The sequence below is a fragment of the Corapipo altera genome, unplaced genomic scaffold (assembly GCF_003945725.1).
Source record: "Corapipo altera isolate COAL_440 unplaced genomic scaffold, ASM394572v1 1, whole genome shotgun sequence".
NCBI lineage: Eukaryota > Metazoa > Chordata > Aves > Passeriformes > Pipridae > Corapipo > Corapipo altera.
Genome location: NW_020884873.1, coordinates 6867848 through 6890699, shown reverse-complemented (window position 1 = coordinate 6890699; position 22852 = coordinate 6867848). Strand labels below are relative to the sequence as shown.

At 50.0% G+C, this 22852-nt stretch overlaps 2 protein-coding genes across 7 annotated transcripts in view; one reads left to right on the top strand and one right to left on the bottom strand.

Annotated features, from left to right (window-relative positions):
• The window catches only part of IQSEC3 (IQ motif and Sec7 domain 3), a 100803-nt gene extending 92759 nt beyond the window's left edge, over positions 1-8044 (top strand). For 2 of the 6 annotated variants that reach the window (XM_027660765.1, XM_027660726.1), the window contains one exon: positions 1676-1785. Coding sequence is in view for 2 of the 6 variants with exons in the window: in XM_027660736.1 (XP_027516537.1) it covers positions 1659-2192 (534 nt within the window). In the remaining 4 variants the exon portion in view is untranslated. Of the gene's footprint in view, positions 1-1658 lie in introns of all 6 variants that reach the window. The other 4 variants (XM_027660756.1, XM_027660717.1, XM_027660736.1 and 1 more) reach the window with 3 other exon arrangements.
• A 10546-nt stretch (positions 8045-18590) lies between these two features.
• The window catches only part of LOC113954930 (sodium- and chloride-dependent GABA transporter 1-like), a 37321-nt gene continuing 33059 nt past the window's right edge, over positions 18591-22852 (bottom strand). Inside the window, exon 15 of the mRNA XM_027659884.1 lies at positions 18591-20960. Coding sequence (XP_027515685.1) covers positions 20856-20960 — 105 coding nt within the window. The 3' untranslated portion in view covers positions 18591-20855. The remainder of the gene's footprint in view (positions 20961-22852) is intronic.

The window sequence follows — 22852 nt, the reverse complement described above, 5'->3', positions numbered from 1 at the left end:
GAAACAGGAAAATGCAATCTTCCCACTGAAAATCTTATCTACTACTTCCTACTTTCTCCCTGTCTGAAATATCTCCATTATCCTGAACTTACCCTTTTTCCAGAGTAGTTCTTTCCTCTCTTGTCAAAGTATATTTAATTGAAGAATTCAGCTTCTCTGTGGGGAGTGGGTGCTGCTTCTTTTCCCTGAAGAACATCGTATTTCCCTGCAGATACCCCCTTCCTGGGGAAGGTGCCTCTGCCAGCCGGTTTCCTATTTCCTATTTCTGCTGGGAGGAGTGTTTCCTTGTGGAGAATGTGCTAATGTCATTGGCACTTCATGGCCCAGCAACTAGTTTTTCCTGTGGGATGTTCCACCTGAATAAATATCGACACAATATTAAGTCCTGCTGTGCAGTGGGTTGGAGAAACCTCCACGCTTGGCTAGGGACAGTCAGCTCATCCTTGTTCCAGCATGGTGGGAAGCTTGGTCACTCCACAGCTTCTCTGTCCCAGTTGCTGGCACTGCTGCCCACCATGCCAGACATCAGGGCACCCCCACTGTCCCATCTGCCTATCTGCATCCCTGCCTAGCTGGAAGTGCCATGCCAACATGCAAGCACTTGTTTCCTACCCAGGGTTTGTCACTTGATTGGCATTCTGTTTTGAGCCAGAAAGTTTGCTCTGGTTTGGGGTCTCCATCAGCCTATGTCCTTGTCAGGAGGAACTATAACTTCATCCACCGTGTGGGAAGCATCATTTTCCTGCTGCATTTTCCCTGCTAGGGCCCTCCAGTCCAGACCAGCTCCTCCTTTTCAAACTGGTTTCAGTGAGCTCCCTTATTTGACTCTATTATCAGCATCTCGCTGTGGAGACCCTGATGACCTCCTGCTTCCCTACCCCCTTTCAGATGACCAAGTAATACTCTGCCAGCAGAGGAGCATTTCCATTTCTCTGAGATTATCTAATCTGCTGCCATTTCATCATGAATTTCTTTTATCATTGTATGAGCTAGATGGGCATTTTTCTTTCTTTTTTTTTTTTTGTGAAAATCATTTCCTTTCGCTGACAAACCATCAAGTGGATCAGAGGGAGCTGCCTTTTGCTAGACTATGTCAGATTTCTGCTTTTTCCTTTGTAAACAGATTAGCCAGTCATGTGGTGTACCTTCCTACTCAGAAAGGCAGGGAGCTGGGAAAGGCTTGAGTTTCTCTGTCGCTCTCTATGTCAGATTCAGCTGCCGTCATTTTGCTGAAATGTACAACCTCGATTATCTGTAACCTCTCGGTCTGGTTCCCCTCTCCTTTTTGTGGGTGGGGACAAAGGCGTGACCTCCGAGGTCTGTTCATTACCATGGGAATTCACGGACGCCTCCACTCCTAGAGTCGATTTGTGTTCCCTGTGCCGTTTGGATTAATCAAAGTTGCACGGCATTTGGGAACGCCGTCTCTGCTGCCTTTGATGTGATGGAAAGGACAGGGGCACTTAGGCCTAGATGGGGGCAATGGGGCTATTGAGGGGGGCTGTGCAGCAGGGGGTTGTACCTATTCTGGGTTTTTGAGGGAGGGGAGGGCTGAATGCATGTGAGGCCGACCGGTGGTGGGGATTCAGGGCAGCCAGTAGCAGCAGATGGGAAAAGTCTTGTAACATTTAATGCTTCTTTGGCTGTTTCTAAACTAGGTGTCAATTCACAACAGGCTTCAAACGTACCAGCACAACTCCGCCCTGGGGCCCGAGAGTGGAATGCAGCCCAGCATGCGTCTTAACATGCCACGGGAGCGGCTGGAGACAGCACTGGTGCCCGCGCACCCCGCCTCGGCGGGGACACTTGTACAGTGCCAGCAGATTGTCAAAGTCATTGTCTTGGACAAGCCGTGCCTCGCTCGGATGGAGCCGGCCCTCAACCAGACTCTGACACGCTATGTCACCTCTGACTCCTGCACCTCCACCCCCTGGCGCAGTATGGGCAGCGGGCTCCCTGGGACCCCCATGAAGCTGGTCCATCAGCCTCCCCTGCCCCCTCCACCACCTCCCTACAACCACCCCCACCAGTATTGCCCCCCCCAGCTCCCTGCTTCAGAGGCGCAGGTACTCCAGTGGCTCACGCAGCCTCGTGTAGCCACACCACCAGCACCAAAACAGCACAGACTACCCCGCTTCCCCTCCCCACCACCTCCCAGGGACCCTTTCTGCCTACAGAGATCTAGTTTGTGATGTATTTTTTAGTAAAAGAAGAAAAAAAGAAAAAAAAAAAGCCAACTGACCTAACTCTTACCCTGTCTCCCCTCAAGATGATGCTAATTGTGAGGAGCCATCTGTAGAACCTGCCAACCTACACGCTCACACATCCTCACACCCTGCCAGCCTGGCTGGCCTCTGTGCTCGTGCCGTCCCCATGTAGCACTTTGCTGCCCTGTTCCTGAGAGGCTTGATGACCTGCTGCTTTCTAGGCACTGTGTCTTCCGTTTCCTACTCCTCGACTTCCTTTCCTGCCTTGCATTTACCTGGCCATAGATTTGTACCCATCCTAAAATTTTGCCAGCCTTGGAGAGAAATGGACTCACCCGTGCCAAGGACCAACCTTGGGGCACTCCCGGGGGTGGAGTTCTCCCTGCCACCACTGCTGCCGCCTGCAAAGCTGGAGCTGAGAACTTGTACCACTTGCCATGCTTTCTCCTCATCACCCTTCAAGTATTATCTCCTTGCAGCAGCCGGCTCCAAGCGAAGGAGTGCACGAGGGAAAGAGAGTTTGAGAGGAGGAGAGACTGTCCTGAGCTGCAGTACAACGCAAAGATGGCCTCACTGAACACCAAAACTATTTCTGTTGTTATGTTGGATCATTGTACCAGAGACCTCTGCTGAGACCTAGCAGACCTCACCACATGTAAATACACCTGTATGGTAGCGTATGTATGGCGCATGCTTACTAAAGGAAACACCAAGCAGTTCTGAGGGAGCAGAAGGGAGGGATTCAGTCCAGGGATCTTCCTGGAATGGATGTGTACTTTTCCAAAGAGATGGCACCGCGAGGTGCCCTCCCACCTCAACACACACACACACACACACACACACACACACACACACACACGATTGTCTTCTCTAAAACAGACCCACCTCTGCTTTCCTCCTTCCAGCTGATTTTGTGTTTCCTGCCCACCTGCATTTTTATATTCTGAAGGCAAAGCCAAGTGTTACATTCACCTTCTGGGGTGGATGTTCTTCCCTTCACTTGGGCTCTTCCACCTGTGTTAGAGGGAAGGGGCTTTTTGCAGACCACTCATGTGAGGTTCCATCTGTATCTCTTGCCTAGCTGTACTCTTGCATCCATCAGCCCTTCCTATAGGAAAGCTGGCCAGATACCAAACTCCAAGGCCTCTTCTCCTGTCTCCCTCTCTGTCCCAGCTTCAAAATGAGGGGAGGGGCAGATCTCGAGATAGAGATGACAGCTCAGCTCCTCTGCTTTATCAGGGACATTGATGTGAAGGAAGACAGCATTAAAAATGGGCTATGGATGTATTTTTAGAAAAAAAAAAATCTCTTTGAGCAGTAGGGAGGGGAAGGTATTAATTAGCTTAAAGGCTTTGGTCTCGCTCACTCATTCTATCTCCCTTCGAGGCTTAAGAAGATCAACTTTAGGATTTTAAAATAGGACAGAATGCCTTTCAGGGCCTTTATTTTTATTTTATTTTATGAGGGAAAGACAGAAATACTCTTCCTTCCCCTGCAAGGCTGAGACATGAGCACTGGGTGCTGATGATGCAACAGTTGGGTGAGGAATAGCAGGAGTTGTCAGCAGTGGTGGGGATGTGCAAAGTATCAGGGAAAGAGGGACAGTGAAGACAGATGCAGGAAACTCTTTTTTACCTTGTGGGGTAAAAACCACATGAAAATTTCTTTAGGGATTGTGCCAGAATGCTCATATTTGGGGTTATTGCCAGTGGCAAAAACCACAGTGGATCAGGGACTGCCTTGGCTCCCCTCGGTGCTCTCTGGATGCCTGTGTGGTGGTGCTGCCTGTGCTGAAATGTTCACATGTGTGACCTGGGCTTAAGCCCATCTGGGGTTAGGGAAGAGGACAGGGGCTGGAGTGAAGGGTCTCCTGTGCTTGGCCAGCCCTCCAGGGCAGGAGCCTGCTCACTTCCAGATCCCCTTATGTCTGAGGTGACTCCTGGACCCAGATGTGCCAAGAGGTCTGGGTTGTTTTCTTGGCTGTCTGGAGCAGAGCACTAGGCTGCTGCTTTTAGACCCCCTAAGAAATGTACTGACCGGGAGCTGACAAGCAAGCCTCAGGGAGGGCTGCAGAAGCAGATGACAGAGAAGATTGTAAGAAAACTCTGAACAGAAGCCAAATCTCCCTCCAGACCAGAGAAGGTTTCTTCTAGCCAGCCCCTCGGGGCAGTTTGGATGCTCCACATTGCAAAGCCGGACACAGGGAGAGGTCCTCACCCCTAGCCAGGGCTCAGCCCCTCACCCTCCAGCCAGCTGTGAGGCACAGCTGGCCTGATCTGCTGCTTACTCCCTCCAGGGTGACACCCTGACACCTCACTGCAGCCAGGATCTCATCAGAGATGCCTGTAGCTTCCTGAGAAAGATGTGTGGCTTCTGCCATTGTCCAGACAGTGTAAGTCAATGTGTGGCTGCTGGTTAATTTTTACTCACTGCTGCAACAGAAACGGTGGCATCCAGGAGGCACTGGCACTGCCCTCCCTTCCCAGCAGTTACTTTGCTGTCTGAGAGGAATGGCAGTACTTGTTCAGTTTTTTTCCCAGAGTGCAGTGAGCCAACGAAGCTCTGTGTGTGTGTTAAAATAAATAAATTAGATTTTACTTGACATTTAACACAAAGTGACAACAGCAAAAAACCTTAAGGTACTTGAGGAAATAATTTTTTTTAGATAAAATATTTATAACAATGTCTGTGAAGCTCCTACAAGAGATGTTTGCTGCTTTAATAATTGATTGGGAGAGCTACAAAAATTTAAAGAAGAAATAAGGAAGCTTCCATGAGACTCCTTTCTTCATGCTGGATGAAGGGTGGAAGCGAGTTAACCGAAGTGCCAAGGTACCTGAGGCACAGTATTCTCTCAGGGCAAGAGGCTCCGTTTCCCTGACCTTACAAAGGCTACTGCTGGCCTTGAGCCTTGGATAGAGAAGCAAATGGAGATAACCCTTGCTGTCTTCTAGCCTGCTGGCTACCACATCTTCTGTTGTATTTGGCTGGAGAGACACAAAACTACTCTATTCCAGGTTGTCATGGAGCAGGTTGATCTAAATTCTACTGTGTAGCTGAGCCCTTCGGACTTCACTTCAAAATACAGATTTTTTTTTTTTTTCCTTTGGAGGTTGGTCTCGAAGGATGACAAGCACTTTAAAACTTATCTGCACCTCATCTGATCTATTGTATTGTCTGCTCCCACAGCCCTCCCACACGCCAGCGAGACACAGACTCAGTGTAGCTGTACTGCTGTGAGTAGACACCCTTGCACACAGACTGATGGAGTGCAGGCTAGAAGGAGCGTGTCAGTGACAACCTAATGAAGGACAAAATGTGTAACACAGCTCACCCAGAGGGATCAGCCCAAAGAAAAATCACCAGCTATTGACAGCAGTGATTCTGATCATGGACCTAGCACAATCTTTCAGGTGGAAGGGTCAGGCAGGAAGCTGCTGCAGAGATTAGCTCAACCCAAATGAATGTCTTTTTGCTGCCAAATTCATGTCCTTTTATATTAAAAAAGGAGACAGGGAGGGGAGAGAAAAGAGGAACCCAGTGAAGAGTACTCTGCAGTGAGTATTGGATAGTCAGTGGCCAAATGAGAAGGTGGCTTTGCTGGACAGTAGGAGAGAACAAGGTGTTACTGACGTTTGCAGAGCTGTGTTACACAATCTGTCAGGCTCCATCCTGATGCTTTCTCATGATGATGCAGGCCCAGTGAAATTCATCTGTTTGCACCACTAGCAAAGGGATGGGAAAATGCAACAGGAGAATCAGCTTTGCAAACAATTTGGGTTTAATGCAGTGTTTGTCGTCTGCTGTGGTACTTTTTTATGCCATAGTCAGGCCCACTGGGATAGAAACACTTAGTGCTTTCACGAGGCTTTCAAAGCATCCCACTGTTTATGTTTTCTCTCTTTCCTGTAGATAAAAGGCGTGAGTATGGTCCACAACCAGAATTTCATCAATACTCATACTTCCTCACAAAAAGGTACCACCAGATTTGGAGGTATTTGAGGGCCTCTGAGCTGTAAGGGTTTGAGTTTTGTTACATTTTTCAGGAGGCTCAACCTGCAACTATCTGCACGTGTTTGTGAGGTTTCCAAAACAAATCTGAGCCCTAAATCAAGGATGCTGCTGCTTGGTGGAGTCTCTGCTTTGAAATGCAAGTTGCTGAGCAAGCTCCCCCATCTCCCACTCCACCAGCTGCCTCACTGTGCTAGTGTAGGCTCCAGGGATTGCCAGCAGTGTTTTGTGAGCTAGAGCTGTCCTTGTTCTGCCCTCTCTTTTGCAGCCATGCCTTGGACAGCAGCTTTGAAGTCACCCAGCTCTTCAACACTAGTCACCGCCCCATCTGAATGTGTCTTTTTAAAATCTAACAACAGAAGTGTTACCTGTGCGTAGGCTTTTGAAAGCACCTGTCTGTCTGTACCTGTCTCCTGCTGTAAATACCACCAAGAAAAGCTTCCTTTGGGAAAAGTGGTGTGGTCACACCTAGCAAACAGTCCAAATGGCTAACATTTTGTAACAAAACAACAAAAATAGATCAGAGGTATTTTATCTGTTCAACTAATAGAGTTTTAGAAATTATATTGAGATATGTCACTTGTGGGCTAATGTCTTCTTTGCCTCAGCCCCCCTCCGGTGTCCCTGGGCTCCAGCGGCGTGCGCCGGCGCACGGCCACACACACCAAGGGTGTGCTCCCACGGAGTGCTGGGCATCCTGGCCTCCTGCTGGCCTCGGGGGCAGCCTGCTGCGGCTACTGCTGATTTTTCATCAAAAGCAGCAGGAGCCAGCTCAGTGCTCAGACCCTCTGAGGATCAGATCCAGAGGAAACCAGGGAGAAATAAACTTGTTCAAGAGACATCAACTTAATGTGAAATTCAACCCTGCGGTGAGGCAGAGAGGAAACCAGTGCGGGGGGGGAGGGAGGCAGAGTTCTCCTGAGCTGCAGCTCCTTCCTTCCCATCTTGCTGGATGCTCATGGCTGTGCACTCTGCACCTCTGGGGAAGGAGGCCCACATACCCTTGCAGGGCTCATGGTGCTGTGGCAGGAGAGCAGCTTCACATGTGCCAGCTGGCCACACAGCAGCCCGTGCACCCAGAGACAGCAGCACATACTGTGTGTTAATGCACACACCATCTGCCAACACGTAGGACTCTACGACAGATAGCGTGTAGGCATCTCTGCTGTCCGCGGAGCAGAGTGTGCTGTGTAAAAATTTTGGGCATGTGCAGCCATGTACTGCCTGAGCAGGACAGCTGTGCTGGCTGCAGTTACCATCACAGCACATCTCATAGGCTACGTAGGCTCAGGCTTGGTTAACATTTGGATGGGAGACACGTAAGGAAAATGACATTTCCCATGCAAATCCGAGTGACGTGCATATTTACACAAAGCATAACCCCAAGGTTAATGAAACTGACCTTTGAGGGAGAATCAAACATGTGCACCCAAAGCAAGCTCTCCTCTGCAATGGGTGGGGGGAGGCAAGATACATCTTTGCAGCTGAGTCGAATAGATGCTGGATTCAGATTGCTCCTGCTAAAAAAACGCTTGTCTGTAGGTTGCAAATTCTTTGCTGGCTTCAAAGAATCCCTTAGATCCCCCGGCCCACCGTGAAACACTTGGGAGGACAGAAATCTCTCTAAGAAACAGACAGGGAATTTCCCAGGGATTCAGAGGCTTCCATTTATGTTTTTGTGTGCCACGGATATATTATAAATAAGCCCACTCCAAACAGTCATTTTCTAAGATGTTTTGAAACAGAAGATTATTGAAGTTTCTGCCTGATGTTTAGATCACACACCTGGCTGTAAAGATGAAAGCAATAAAACCAGATTGTCTATATGTGAAATACTCCTAACTTGCTCCAATGTGCAGATACTATTATTAATCGGAAGATGGTAAGTCTCTTTGGGGTGGATTCTTTGTAGACACATACAGGTAGTGCTGGTACAAAGGATTACAACCCAAAAAAGCATATACCACCACTGTCACGTTGCATTTGTAACCTGTTATATCTATACAGCATCCATTATGGGCAATAACTTATACATAGTGTGGTTGGAGTTGATCAAAATACATCGCTCTTTTCCACAGAGAATTTTGAGATGCAGTTTTTCTCTGGAACTTTTCAGATGGACTTTAAGTTAAGCACATCCCTCAAATGCTTTGCTGTAACTGGTTTCTACCCATCTCCTAAATGCAGACTTGCTACTGAACTCAGCACTTCACAGCCTGCTGCCTCTTGCTTTGAAAGTGCTGCCCCTTGGGTCAGATGCCCCAAAGCCAATGCAAAGAGTGGAGTCCTCCTGGAGCAGTGGAAGGTCACCACAAACCCAAAGCTGCCATGTGCCTGCAGGGTCACTGTTGTGTACAGGTTGCAATCGGTCCCCTTCCACTTCATCTGGGGTACTCTGGAAATATTGTGCTGGTGCCTCTGGGGTGCCTTGGCACAGCTGATCACAGAGTCAGGCTCCACCATTCCCCACAGATTCAGGTTTCCTGTCATCACCAGCTGCTGGGGAAGAGGTGCCCCTCTGTAAAATCACTGCCCAGATCCTGAATACAACAACCTAGAGCCATGAACATACACCTGCTTGACGTAGGAAAGGTGGCTGGAAATAAGCAGGTGCCTCAAGGATGATGATGCATGTTTAGCAGCGCTGTGGGATTTAACCAGCTTAGGAGCTCTGTCACACTTGGTAGGTCTTGAAGCAACTTTCTTGCAGCTAATGAGTGCATGCAACTGAGGTTAAAAGCTGGCTGAGGAGCTGTGTTTTCTGTCTTAAGCCATAAAATCCACAAGCTGGGAGTGTTTTCAGGCACGTAGGGCAAGATCTTACTTTACACAGCACCCATGCTCCAGCCTTGGGTTCTGACAGTGTGGCACAGTCATCAGTTACTTTTTGAATACAAGAGTCCTGTCTTTCTAATCCTTCCTCCTCGTGAAGGGTGGGGTGTCCCAGACAATATTGAGTTCATAAAAAAAACCCAGAACACAGGGTGCGGAAGAGGAGAGGGAAATATCTTCTTCCACAGGACTATAAGACTAAGACTGTAGCAGTTAAAACACTTTACGTGATATATGCCCATCCCAACATTCCATGTGGAATACCTTATTCCATAGGAATACCTTCCTATTCCCTCCCGTTATGAAAGGCTTGACTTTTCAGTGAATTTCAGCTCTTTATCTTGTGGATTAATCCCAGTCAGCAACTAAATACCTGGCAGCTGCTTACTCTCTTCCCCCACCCAAGTGGAAAGGGGATGAGATCAGAAAAAGATAAAACTTGTGGGTTGAGATAAAAAGTTTTGAAATAATTGAAATAAAGTAAGATAATAACAAGACAAAAGTGAGAGAGAGGAATAAACCTCAAGACTGACAAGTGATGCACAGTGCAATTACCGATGCCCAGCCTGTCCCCCAGCACTGATCAGCAGCCCCCAGCCAAACTCCCCCTAGATTATATATTGGGTTTGGTGTTCTGTGGTATGGAATATCCCTTTGGCCAGTTCAGATCAGCTCTCCTGGCCATGCTTCCTCCTGGCCTCTTGTGCTTCTCCTCACTGGCAGAGCAGGGGACACTGAAAAGTCCTCGATTTAGGGTGAACACTACTCAGCAACACTAAAACATCAGTGTGTTACCAACATTATTCTCATCCTAAATCCAAAACACAGCGCTGTGCCAGCTACTAGGAAGAAAATGAACTCCATCCCAGCCAAAATCAGGACATGTGTCAAATGTTCAGAAGCCTCATGCTGACTAGCTGATCAAACAGGACCCACACAGTGCCAGCAACAGGAGAAAATGCCCCTCTCCTGCACTTGCCCAGCTGCATATGCAGGATTTCCCTGAGCTGGTCACCCCTCTTTGCTCCTTTCATGAATTTTCTAATACTAAATCAGAGACAATGGGGCAAGTCTCCTCCCACGCCCTGCTGCAAACTGGTGTCCACCCACAAGGCGCTAAAGCCACCCTCAAATTGCCACTGTGTGCTGTTTGCACAGCTGGATTGGACAGAGCTGGGTCAGTCCAGGGCTATACGTGCTGAAAGCTGACAGCTTTGCAGGTCTCCTTGATGGCAGCAGCCATGGGTACCCTGATGCTCCTCTGCATGAGACACTGGTATGGTCTGGGGATGCTCCCTGCTCCCACAGCCACCGTCTCACTGCTGGAACGGCCCTGCCGCAGCTGCCTCGGCACCATCCTGCCTCCCACCACTGCCTGTGACAGGGAAAGTGCTTCCCCTTTCCTCCCCTCACCACTTTTTTGAAATAGGCTATTAACTATACTGAATAAAAAACCTGGAGCAAAGTATTTTCATAAGACCCCCACACCTGGAACACTGTGTCCAGCTCTGGGGTCCCCAACACAAGAAGAACATGGACCTGCTGGAGCAAGTCCAGGGAAGGCCACAAAGATCATCAGAAGGCTAGAGCACCTTTGCTGTGAGGAAAGGCTGACTGAGTTGGGATTGTTCACCCTGGGGAAGAGAAGGTTGCAGGGAGTCCTTATAGCACCTTCCAGTACCTAAGGGGGCCACAGGACAGATGGAGACTGACAGGACAATGGGTGATGGCTTTAAACTGAAAGAGGGCAGGTTGATATTAGATATTATGAAGAAATGCTATACTGTGAGGGTGGTGAGACACTGGAAGAGATTGCTCAGAGAAGCTGTGGATGCTCCATCCCTGTGTTCGAGTGTTCAAGGCGAGGTTGGATGGGGCTCTGAGCAACCTGATGTAGTGAAAGGTGTCCCTGCCCATGGCAGGGGAGTTGGAACTAGGTGATATTTAAAGTTCCTTCCAGCCCAAACTGTTCTATGATTCTGGGATCCTATGTTTTGGACAGCATAGGCGAAGGAGGACAACACAAATCCACATATTGTGAGCAGACATCTCTGTGCTGGTACCAGCTAGGCCAGAAACAGATAAGCCTGGTGCACACAGGCAAGGCACAGTATGGATAGCTGCTAGTTGGGCTTTGACAATAGCTAGTTGGACATCAGTCTTCCTGGGATATTAGGAGCAGGGCCTTTTCCCCACCGTTACAAACAGCCCTTTCAGGAACAGGAGTGATCCAGGACAGGTGATGTTACAAATGCTCTAGCTCCCCAAGTGAAAGGCAAGAGAAGTCACCAAAACTGTCTTAAGCTTCCCAGGAAGGGGGAAATAAAGGTAGGGGAAAACAAAGCAGCGAACGGTGCCACAGCTCTGCCATATGGGGAGCCCAGATCTGTGCTAACCCTCTCACCAGGGCAGGTGTCACCCAACAGCCTGGTGCTGTAACCAGGTCCTCAGGCCACTTGGCTTTGAAAGCTCTTTAGAGAAACCAGACATAGAGCAAGTTTGCAAAAGGCAGGGAAATTAGTCACTAAAGTGAGCCCAACTGAAGCAGGACCTGGTGCTGGTGTCTCCGCTGAGGCGTTGCCACAAAGCAGCTGGTGCCCAAAGCCACCTCCTGTTTCCCTCATGTGAAGGGAAGCTTTCCCTTTTCTTCTGGAGCAGTTCCAGAAGGGTTTGGGTCCTTGTACACCCCCTTTAGAACCAGGGAGAAGGCAAGTTGGGGAAATGTCAGCTTTAGCTTCTAAAAAACACTTGCTGCATCCACCAGGCACACCAGAGCAGGAGGGTGCAGTGAACCCTCTCTGTGTCCACATGCCAACTGCACAAGCTGCTTGCCCCACTCAGCATTCCAGCACTTGGGAGCTGCCTCTGCCCACAAGAATGCACACATTATGGCCTTCTGAGATTTCAGACTTCAACCATGTGGCTTTCAAGCACGATGTCCCAGGCAGACATTCATCAGCAAATGCCACACGTGGCTCTGTGGTGCATCCAAGGCACCATTAGCTCTCCCTGCGTTCCCAGTCACATCCTGGGACCCTCTGCCTGCACAAAGGATTACCTCCTCTGCACCCAGTGGGCCACAGCAAAGCCAGGCAGATGATGACAGTGTAAGCCAGAGCACAGGGCAGTCCCTGTGAGATGGATTTCACCTGGTGTGAGCAGGGCCTGTGCTGGTTTCAGCATCTACATTGGCTTCTATGTGTTTGAGATCTGCCCCACAAGACCCAGCATTTGACACAGCCCTCCTCACCTTCTTGTGAGGACTAGTTCCCCATCATATCTTTTTGTAAGCAGGGAGAGCATTGCTCTGTAAGGTGGCATAACCCTGGGCAGAATTATCCTGCCTTTCTGAAAGGAAAGGAAAAAACCTCCCCTGGGATCTGACCTCAGCCTTCAGCCTCAGCTCACAACTTCTGGCATCCCCAATGAAAAGGACAACCCATCCAGCAGCTCAGGACATGCAGCCAGGAAAGAAATGTGCAAGGGAAAAGCAGGAGCCCTTATTAAATAGCTTGTTTGAAGATGAAAAAAACGACCATCTGTCGACTTGCCCTAGAAGAGGCACTGCTATAATAATTAGCAGAGGGAAAGGCAGTAGAGAGGCCAGTGAAAAAAACAGTAATTTGCTAACGTTTTTCACAGGTCTGCCATGAATGCAGTGGGGAGGAGCAGGAGGAGAAAAATGCAAAAGAGGAAAAGGTCATGGTGCTTCTCTGGGGCAGACACTGCCAGGGGTGTGGAACAGCCCAAGGGCTGCAGGATGCTTTGGGCTGATGCAATTTGGCACTCAGCATCCCAGAAGCAAATGCTGCCACGAGGGATTGGCAGCATCTGATCATGCTCAGATCCCAAGGCTTTACCCTGCAGAGGAGTCCCCACAGCTGGAGGGTCATCCTGGGGTCCATGGTGCTGCCAGGGATGAAGGCAGCCCCCATGGGGCTGGGTGCATGTGGCATCCCATGAGGCAGTAGCTGGGATGCTGTCGTGGGGACTGGGCTGCCACACATAGTTCACTGTGGTTGTGCTGCCCACCTCTCAAATCTCCCATTTAAAAAGTGCTGGCTAATACAGACTCACCCTACATCCCCAAAGGAAGAGCCTACTCTTCCTTTTCAAAACTCAAAACATCTGGAAACCCCTCACTATCCATCGGTGCAGCCTGATGATGGCACCTAACCAGTGCACTCTGTGGTGCCAAGGCAGGTGCCCAGCTGTGGGATACTCCCTCTACCCTGGGTTTGCAGAGGCTCCTGGATACACACACCCACTCCCTGTGGAAGTGCCACTCCATGCAGTCACTCCCAGAGCCCAGAGAGCACCACTGAGCCTTGTCTGCCCCTGCCCAAGCACCCGCAGTGATTGAGGCTGTGACAGCTGCCCTGTCACCACCTCCCCCAGGAGCATCACGCTGAAGTTCCCCTCACAGAGCTGAAAAGCTGCTTTAAAATAAGAATCTTGAATTGTAATTCCTAATCCCTTCATTTGCAGTAAATGCCAAGAGGGGACAGAGATACCAGCTCTCTTCCTCCTGCGGGACCAAATGCGCTTCAAAAACACATCAGAGCATTTGTGCCAAGGGCTGGGCAGGCAGTGACCTGGAGAGGCTGCATGGCCAGGACATGGTGGCAGCATTAGGAAGGCAGGGAGAGGCAGAGGGGGATATTGTCCCCCTCCAACCAAGGGCAGTCATCCCTCTCCATCTCTTGTCCTTCTCCCCATATAGGAGATATTTTTAAAGACATGTCAGTCAGCTCTGGTATGTGGTGGAGGGGGATGCCCAGGCAAGAGGGTGGCAGGCTGGGCTCAGCCACACAGACAGGAGAAAGCTGCAACCGAGAGGCACATGGGCTCCTTGGGGACAGGCAGAGAGCAGGGCTGGGAGCCAGCGCTGCCAGCGTGCTGAGACATGCATGCCTCTTCCCCCGGGGCCAGCCCAGGGGCTAATGTACCTCCAAGTCTGTGTAAGGGGGCCTGGGGCCACTGAGCAAACAGCAGGGAGTGCTCTTTGGGCTGATGGCAGGGTGTGAGTTTACACTGTTGAACCTCACATCTGGGTAGATCTGTGGAGGTTTTGTCTGGATCTGGGTCAGCAGCGTCAGCACAAAACTGACAGGTGCTTTTCTTTATGGGGTCACTGCTGGGATTCACTGCTGGGGTATTTGTATTTTCCCAAACAGCATGATGCAACGTAAACTGGCCAAAAGTCTTCTCTGAGCCACGTAGCTTTCAAAGGGAGAAAAACACTCAGTTGTGCCACCATGCCCTGCTCTGCCTGTGGCCCCCCAGACTTGAGGGAGATGCAGTGATCAAGCAGGAGTGCCTACTCAGCAGTTTACCTGCCCCTGTGCTCTGGCTTTGGGACTCTTTGAGGCCAGCCCCCTCCCCACATCATTACACCTGTGACTCAGACAAGTCCCTTCCTGATAAGTTGGGTTTTCTTACCTGGAAGCAGAAACCTCAACCCTCCAGCGTCCCATGGAGAAAGCTGTGGTGCTGTCAGGAGTATGGTCAGGATAAATCCCTCCATGGCCACTCCTCACAGGGCTGCAGCTGTGGGGGTGAGGGCTGCCAGTCCCCAGGAGCTCTGCAGGGGACACATGAAACCCCATGAGAGCCTGTGGCTGGTCCCTGAAATCCCAGTGAGTGCTGGTGCTGTTTTCTTGGCAGCACAGCGGCATCATGCCAGGCTGTCAGGAGGCATCTCCATCAGTGTCACGGCTGTCAGGTATTGGCGTGGCGAGCACTAACCTCTCCTGAGCATCTCCAGACATGGACACTTCCCAGTTGACAGCATCACAGGAATGATGGACACAAGCTTGGCAGGAGCCCCACACTGCCCTTGGCAGTGCTGCCTCAGCCAGGGCTGTAATGGGGACACTGGGATGCCACCCCATCCCCCTGCCACTTGCCAGAGTCTCTCCAGGACCACCTCCTGGGTCTCCCCCATGGGCATTGTGCTGTGGCTCAAAACCCTTTATCCAGTGGTTAACAGCTGCACATGGGTCTCAGTCCCATGGGCAAGCACTAAAGCCAGGGGAAACACCATACAGTCCCCCAGGAAGCCCTCCTGACACACACGCCTGAGGCACAAAAGAGGACACACAGACACACAACTGGGTAGGGCACTTGATGCACTGGAGGAGGGGACACCAGTCCTGGGGGTTGCTCCTGACGGGGAGAACAAACCCCAAGGGCCAGGGAGGTAACATCACTGCTGCCATGCAGTTCTGAGCAGGTCCAACGCCTGCCTGGACCTCTGATGACAAACACCACTTTAACATACTGTTAAAGACGTAAAAAGTGGAGGAAAGATCTTAAAATGCTTGGAGTGTGCAGCACTGTGGCTTTTGCTTTCACAGTGCCCTTGATACCTTGTTACTCACCTCCTGTGAATTTGTGGAGGGTTGTCAGTCGGGGAGGGTAAAATCTCTGACATCCCTGTTAGATGTCCATAAAACAGCACTGGATTCCCATGCCACGAAGGAGCGCTGATAGCAGAGACAGTGAGAAGCTCTGGTGAAGGATGGAGCCATGGAGCTGCACAGGGGTGACTGCATGAGCAGGAAAGGGCCCAGTGCCCTAGTCTCTGTGCAGAGCCTGCCCCACCCCTCCCTGCCAGACTGCCTGCTCTGGCCACCCCCTGGCCCAGCAACAGGCACGTCTGTCCAGCAATTTGGGGCTGACAGGTGCAAAGCAGGGCTAAGGAGGAGAGAAAACTGGCATGGGCAGGCAAGCCTCTTCCTGAAGAGAGAAGGCGAGGCATGTAAGCAAGAGGATGCAAAACAGAGAAAAGGAGGAAGAAGTGACAGGTGCCTGAACCAAGGACTGCTTTAGTGGTCAAGGAGGTGGAGGGGAGATGGTAGCCAGCCCCTGTGGTAACTCCCATCTTTCAACCCTCCCTTAACATATCTTCTCTTGCCTTTTCAAGGGCTTTGAGGTGTGAAATGATCAGAATGGTCCTTGCACACATTTTTGAAAGCTCCCAGGTGTCATCAGCAGGTTTCAGAATCTCCAGGTTGTTTCTTCCTACCTTGAGTTGCTTGGGTAGACTCTGACCAATATCTAGAGTTGTATAGAGGCAGGATCAGACATCAGGAGATGAAGAGCAAGTTGTACAGGTGCACCATGTGGCCTCCAGTGCCAGTACTGACATCCAGCGCTGAGCACCCTGTTTAATGTGCTCAAGGTCCTGAGAAAAGCAGGCAGTGCTTGGTGCAAGCTGGTAGCCCTCCGTACAAGCAAAACCACAGTGGACATGTCCCTTGGTGGTGCAGATCCCCTCCACATTTGGCCATCACCAAATGCAACCAGGATCCTCCAATCCCGAGAGACTCCTCCCAGGACAGACGAGGGATAAGGACAAGTTGCTCATCCGGAATGACACCTGCTTTAAGGGCACTCTCTGATGCTCAGTACAAACTGTGCCCAACACATCATTTAACAGAGCTGTGGAGAGACTACAGTCTACACAGTGGTCAGCTGGCCAAAGCCTTAGAGTGCAGCCTTACACGGCATCAGGATCATGTCACAGACATTGCACACGTGTTTTACAACCAGCTTCCAGCTGCCAGCTCTTGGAGCACATCTGGGAGAATGGCAGCAGGAAGAGCTCCCCTTTCCCAGGGGAGAGGATCACACCTGGAACTCCAGGGGAAGCAGCACCTGAGCAGCAATGAAACAATCCTGCCTTCCCCATAGCCCACCTCAGCCCCCACTACAGCAGAGGGGCAGTGGCATTTATTTTATATTTTGCAGCCCTCAGGAAAAAGAGGATTTCAGAGGGATTTGAGCACAGCTCCCTAAATAGCTCCTTAGAATTAAGAGGTTTCACAGAGGATTATTTCAAGCAGCTGCCCGTGGTGGGAGGGAGAGGCTGGCAGGTGCTGGTGAGGTGAGGGGGCAGACAAAAGGCAGGAGTTCTGTACATGAGCACAGGTGAGCAAAGTCCCCATTTGAACCACAGCAGAAGGGAGAGGAGAGCATCCCACCTCCTGGCTATGTATGCATCCTCTCTTCTGGGTGAGTCAAAAGGAAAGAGGAGCCAAAGTGACACACCGTAAGCACAAAAGCAGTTCTTACAGAGAAGTCACTGGCATGGAGCAATCAGTATCCAAAGCTTGATGTCAAAAAGACAACATGCAGATATGGCTGCTTGCTGGACCTGGCCATAGTGGCATTTCAGAGGTGTGGGATGAGCTCAAGGGAAGCCATCACCATCCCTGACCTCTCACTAGATGGGAAACCTGTGTGTGAGGGAGGTGGGAAGGCTCTGCTAGCGCTAAGGATGAGTTTGAAATGCTGGAGAAGGGGATCAGTCAACCAAACAGAGCTTGACTAAGGACACATTCCTACCTGCAAAGTTACGCATGCCAGACTTCACAGATCCAAAGGTTCATGGTGGAAATAAAATAGTGCAAAAACAGGAAAGGCCACAAAATCTTTCAGGACAGGCACAGCTCTGTGGACTGGTGGAATGCGGGTCAAAATGTCTTTCTAGTAATACCGAGAGATAGCATTGCTTGGCACAGCGCTTTCTGGTGAAAAGAGGAGGAAAAGGTAGCTGGAACTTCTTTACAATTTTGATATTGGGATAAAAAATGGCTTCTTAGGGACTGGATGCTGCAAAAAGGTGAGCTCCTCCATAGGGTCCTGAACTCCAGTTTTCAATGGGCAGAAGGGTTGAGCATGCACACAGTGACCAGCTGAGCCACAGGCACACAGGAATGAGTAATAGGGCTGGAAGGAGGGCATATGAGAGAAACAGGGAAGAGAGGCTGGTGTTAATAGAAAGAGATAGAAATGAGGAAAGAACAGAAAGGAGGAGAGAAAGGAGGGAGAGCTGTAATTTTACAGTAGTGGAACTGAAAGAGCAGGAAGAAACAAGGTGAGGTAGATTATTTCCACTGGATGGATAATAGTGGGCAAGAAATGAGAAAAGAAAACAAAACAGAGAAGTGCAGGAGGGAGAAAAAAGGAGAAGGTCCCAGGCAGAAAAATGGTTAAATCTCAACAAATATTGTTATTATGAGCAGTCCGTGCATAGGGCAGCCCCTGCTGCTACACCTGGAATGATGTGCCACAGGGAAGACCACAAGTCAGAGAGATGCTGGGGCTAAAATCCTAGCAAACAGGAACTGGGGGTTAGAGATTTTCTCAACAACCAGGAAAAGGAGTTTGTTTTCTTGACCCTTCCTTCTCCACTCCCTCAGAGGAACAATGTTTGAACAGCTCTGAACAACCTTTGAACAACAATTAAGCTCTTTGGCCAAGCATTAAAAAAATTACTGCTGACACTGATTTTGTTCTGCCTCAGACCTGAGCTGCCCCAATGAAGTTGGAAAAAAACAAGGTCTTCCACAATTTCAAGGCCTCTCTCAAGAACTGACTCCTCTGTCCATCACCTGCCTGTGCAACCCTCAGTCTGCATTTGAGGGGAGGGAGGTTATGTGACCTGGATGTACAGGCAAAAGTAAGTGTCTAGTAAAGGTTGTTACTGCAAAGATCAGAGGTTTAACACTTATTTTCAACACAGATGTCCCTCTGCTTATAAAGAGTGGTTTCCTTTATTGCCCTGGTTCATAAAAATAGGTGAAATTGGAATAGAAATTTTCAGCTGTACTAGCGCAAACAAATAAGGGACAAGGAAAGATGACATGTCTGTGACAGGCTGAGATTAATTGTGATGAGCTATGATTGCAGCTCTCAGTGTTTGGCTTTCGGCTTTACGAGATCAAGCCTGTAAATTCGGTGTTTCCTCATGTCTGTTTAACAGCTGTGATTTTTTTGACGCAAACACCCGACTGATTACACATGGAACAGGGTGTGATCCCAGCTCAGGGTGTTGGAGACCACAAAACACACACTCAAGGCCTGGCAGTCACAGCCACTAAGAGCCACGTGTACAAACAAAAATGGGTTACACATCTGAAACAACATTAATTGAGATGCATTGGCAAGTTGGCAGGGGACCCATCCCCAAAGGCGACCGACTTCAGCTTTAACCAGAAAACTTCTCCCCTCCTTCTGTTACTGATCCTCAGGCTGGAAGACTGGCAGAAGAGCAGGTTGCCCCGTGCACTGGCAGGTGCCAGGGACAGGCAGCACAGGGCCAACCTGCAGCATTTTGCAGCTGCTGTCAGAGTGCAGGACAACTGTGCAAAGGCTCATCACTCAGCTGGCGCCTGAGGTGGGACCTCAAGGGGACTGCACTGTGTCACTTATGAGACCAGACCCTTCGTAGGAGGTGTGGGTGGGGCATAGCTTTTCTTGGATGCACATTTATGAGTCTGTTGATTCTGAGCTGAACCTGGAAGTGTGAGCAGTGCCAGTGCTGTGTTATGGGTAGGGAGAGACTAATCTGCACTGTCACACCATGTGTGCACATGTGTGGTAGGTGCTCTTTAAATGCTCTGAGTACACAGTTATCCCTGCATGGGGTCATTGGGCAGCTGGCACAAATGGAAACATCACTGTCACACCTACACATGGTGCTATGATGAGACACCTCCTTTCACAAGGCTTTATAACCAAGAAATATATTGCTGCTTTAGGACTGCTCTGAAATACTTCCCAGCCTTCTCTGTGGTGTTACTCTCCTCCAGCATCATCTACACCAGCTCACTGTCTCCTGTGGTGTGTGTTTGGAGTTGGGATGTGCCAATGCCAGTAGCAGGCTGTACAGATACTTCCCAAGGGTCATCAGCACTGGTTCACAGGGGTGGGTTTAAGCATGGGGGCTACATCCTACCAATTGCCTCAGGAGCTCCTGGGATTTAGGTGTTGCCACTTCACAGAAAAGGTGTAAACTAAACCATCCATGGGCACTGTGCTGCATCATATTATTTCCCACCCAGGGATGCAGGTGTTTGGAAGGAACTACCTTTTTCCAGCCGGTGGGAGATTGGCTGGGGGGAGTGCTGGAAAATCTCTCTATCACATGGTGGACCTCTTGCCTCTGCACAAAGCTGGTTGTAGCAGAGAGTGGTCATGTAGCAGATTCGGACAGCCTCTAGCAAAGAGCCCTTCACTTACCCTTTTAACTGCATTTTAGGGTCAGGGACTAGCTATTGCACAGAGCTGCAGAGGGCAGGATGCTCCAGAAGAGAAAGGCTGCATGCTCTGCAGGGCTTTGACTCACAGGGCCAGCCCCAGTGGATGCATGGAACACAGCTGGAGACTGTGCAGGGCTGAAACCTGGCACCTGTGAGCAGCACACATTGTCCTTAAGCCCTTCTCCAGTTTTGGGGTGGTGTCCTACAGCTACCAGCACGCTGGACTCCTCACTAGAATCCCTTGTTCTGCACTAGTATCCTTTGTTCTGCACATCCCCTCCAGTTGTTTGTTAGTGTTGGTTTATGCTCCATAAATCAACAGCCACCTGCAATTTGAACCCAGTGTCAGCAAGATCTGTGGGGTGAAAGCACAGCTGTGTGCTGGGGGATGCTCTGCAGAGTTTCACATGGAAAGGCAAGAAAAGCAAAGTGGACAACAGTCAGTCTAAGCTCTCTAGAGACATCACCTCTGCTCAGGAGGAGGAAGGCGTGGGCACTGGCTGCTCCTCCCTGAGAGCCTGGACCAGGATGCTGCAGGATGAAGACGGTCACCGCACAACGCCCCGGTGACAGCTTGTTCAGGGCCTTGGTAAGCCAGGCCAGGAGGGACACAAGGAGGCTCCTCCGCCAGGTCCCCTCTTCAACAAGTGAAAGCCATCACGGAGCCAAGGACATGAAGCTGCGCCGGAGGAGCTCGAGGGACAATGCGGAGCGAGCAGCTACGGGACAGGGTGGGGATGTTCAGGCTTTCCTCCTAGACAGTGGCATCTGAGATCCTTCCATTCAAGGACGTCTTTGGCTGGAGGCCGTTGTTCTGCATGTGAACCTCTGCTTTGGGCTGTGTCATCTGCTGCAAACGCTGCCCAGGAATAAAGGGAGAAAGTGTCAGCCAGGGGTTGGGGGTGGCGGCAGTGGGACAGCTGGGGCATGGCAGCAGCTGAGGGTTGGGACCCCTCACCCCAAGCCTCAGAGGTGACCCTAGTTACAGGGTGAGGGGATGGCTCATGCAGCAGAAGTGGCTCCCCCAGCACCACTCATTGAATCCAAAAACCTCTGCAAGTCACCTTTGCTTTGGTGCCACACACAGCACAGCAGCTCCTCCTTTTATCTGAAATACGGGGATCATCCTGATAACACAGGCAAACTGTTACCAGACAAGACCAGCTGCAAGGAGGAACAAGAGAGAGCTGCACTGCCACAGGCTTCAGAGTGGACCCATTTTCCACTACTGTTGATTACAAAGTCCAAATCTTCGTTTCCAAAGCCCAGCCATAAGCATTACTAAGTAACTACACCAGGCTAACAAGGTTATGATCTTTGCCTTTGATGTAGATGAGACCATCCCCCTGAACAAACCTTTGCACAGCAGCAACTCCTGTCACCCCGAGCTGATCAAATGAAAAGTGCAGAGTCAAGTAATGTGAAGCAAAGAACCTGGGAAAATATGGAGGGGCAAGTCATTGCTGGAGGCGTGTGGACTGAGCATCAGGAGTGCTGAAGAACAGTGAATCACTTTTGCAGGTCAGGGAGAGACTGACGCTGTGCATTGCAGAAAAGAAGCAGGGGCGGATTGAGCCTGACCTGAACAGACATCACTAAAACAGGTAGAACCTCTTTTCAGCAAGAGAAACAAGCTCCTACTGAAGTAGCTGTTGCTGGGTGTAGTCCCTGAAATGTTAGCTGAGTTGCTTCTACCATTCATGGTCTTTTTTTTTGCCCTCACATTCATGCTCAGTAGAATCAAAATGACTTGTAATCTCTCCTGTCTGTCAAAACCACTTTATTCAGGATTGGCATCTAATTTCCCTCCAGCTCCAGCTCTATTACAAATTAATCCAGGATCTGTGCATATAAGAGGCCAAAAATTCTCTCTGTCTCTCTTGATACCGACACACGCACACACAGATTAGCCTACTTTCTTCCTGGTGCCATCTGCTGCTCACTCCTGGGTCTATGAACGATTGAGAGGGGTCTGGGTCTCATGATGTGTGTGGGCAAAGTTAGAGGAAGAGCCACACAGGGAGGGTACACATCAGCCACTCACGCTGCTCACTAGTATTGCTGGTTTGCACAAGATGCAGAGGGGATGGGTGGAAACGTGCTCATGAGCTGCTCTCCACGCCCTGGGGCAACACGGGAGCCCCCAGCACTTTGGAAGTGCTGGTGTTGCCACTCTTGCTACATATATAATTAGCACAAGCCCTTTGTCAGAAGGAATTGAGCTACTCCTGGGAGACCACAGGCCAGCCTGGGCTCCCCCAGATGCTGGGATGTGCTTCCTCCACCTCTAGTAAAACAGGACTGAGACTAGGCAAAGAGTTGAACTCATATCTGTACTTTCAGGCTTCCCTTCTCCCCTTTTCCAGCTCATATAATGAGGGGATAAGGAACCCTCTAAGTGTCTGAGAAAGGAGCTACTGCTGGAATTGCTGCTGGCCTTCAACCCAAAATCTCCAAAGTGGCTTGACAACACCCTGGCTTGACTCCTGCAGGAATGCCAAGGTGGATCTCAACACTGATGACAAGTACCTAAACCAAACTTCAGATAAGAGACCAGAACTGAAAGCAGATCTGAGACTTCAGACTCACTTAGTTCCCACATAAAGAGCATACCCAAATGGAAGGCTGGCAGGAAGAAAACTCAAATCCATCTGCAACTTGACCTCAGAGGTAGAGAGCCTGAAGTTGACCTAAGCCCAGTAATTCCAGCCAAAGCATTTCTGAGTTAAACATTGTTCAAAGTACAGCATC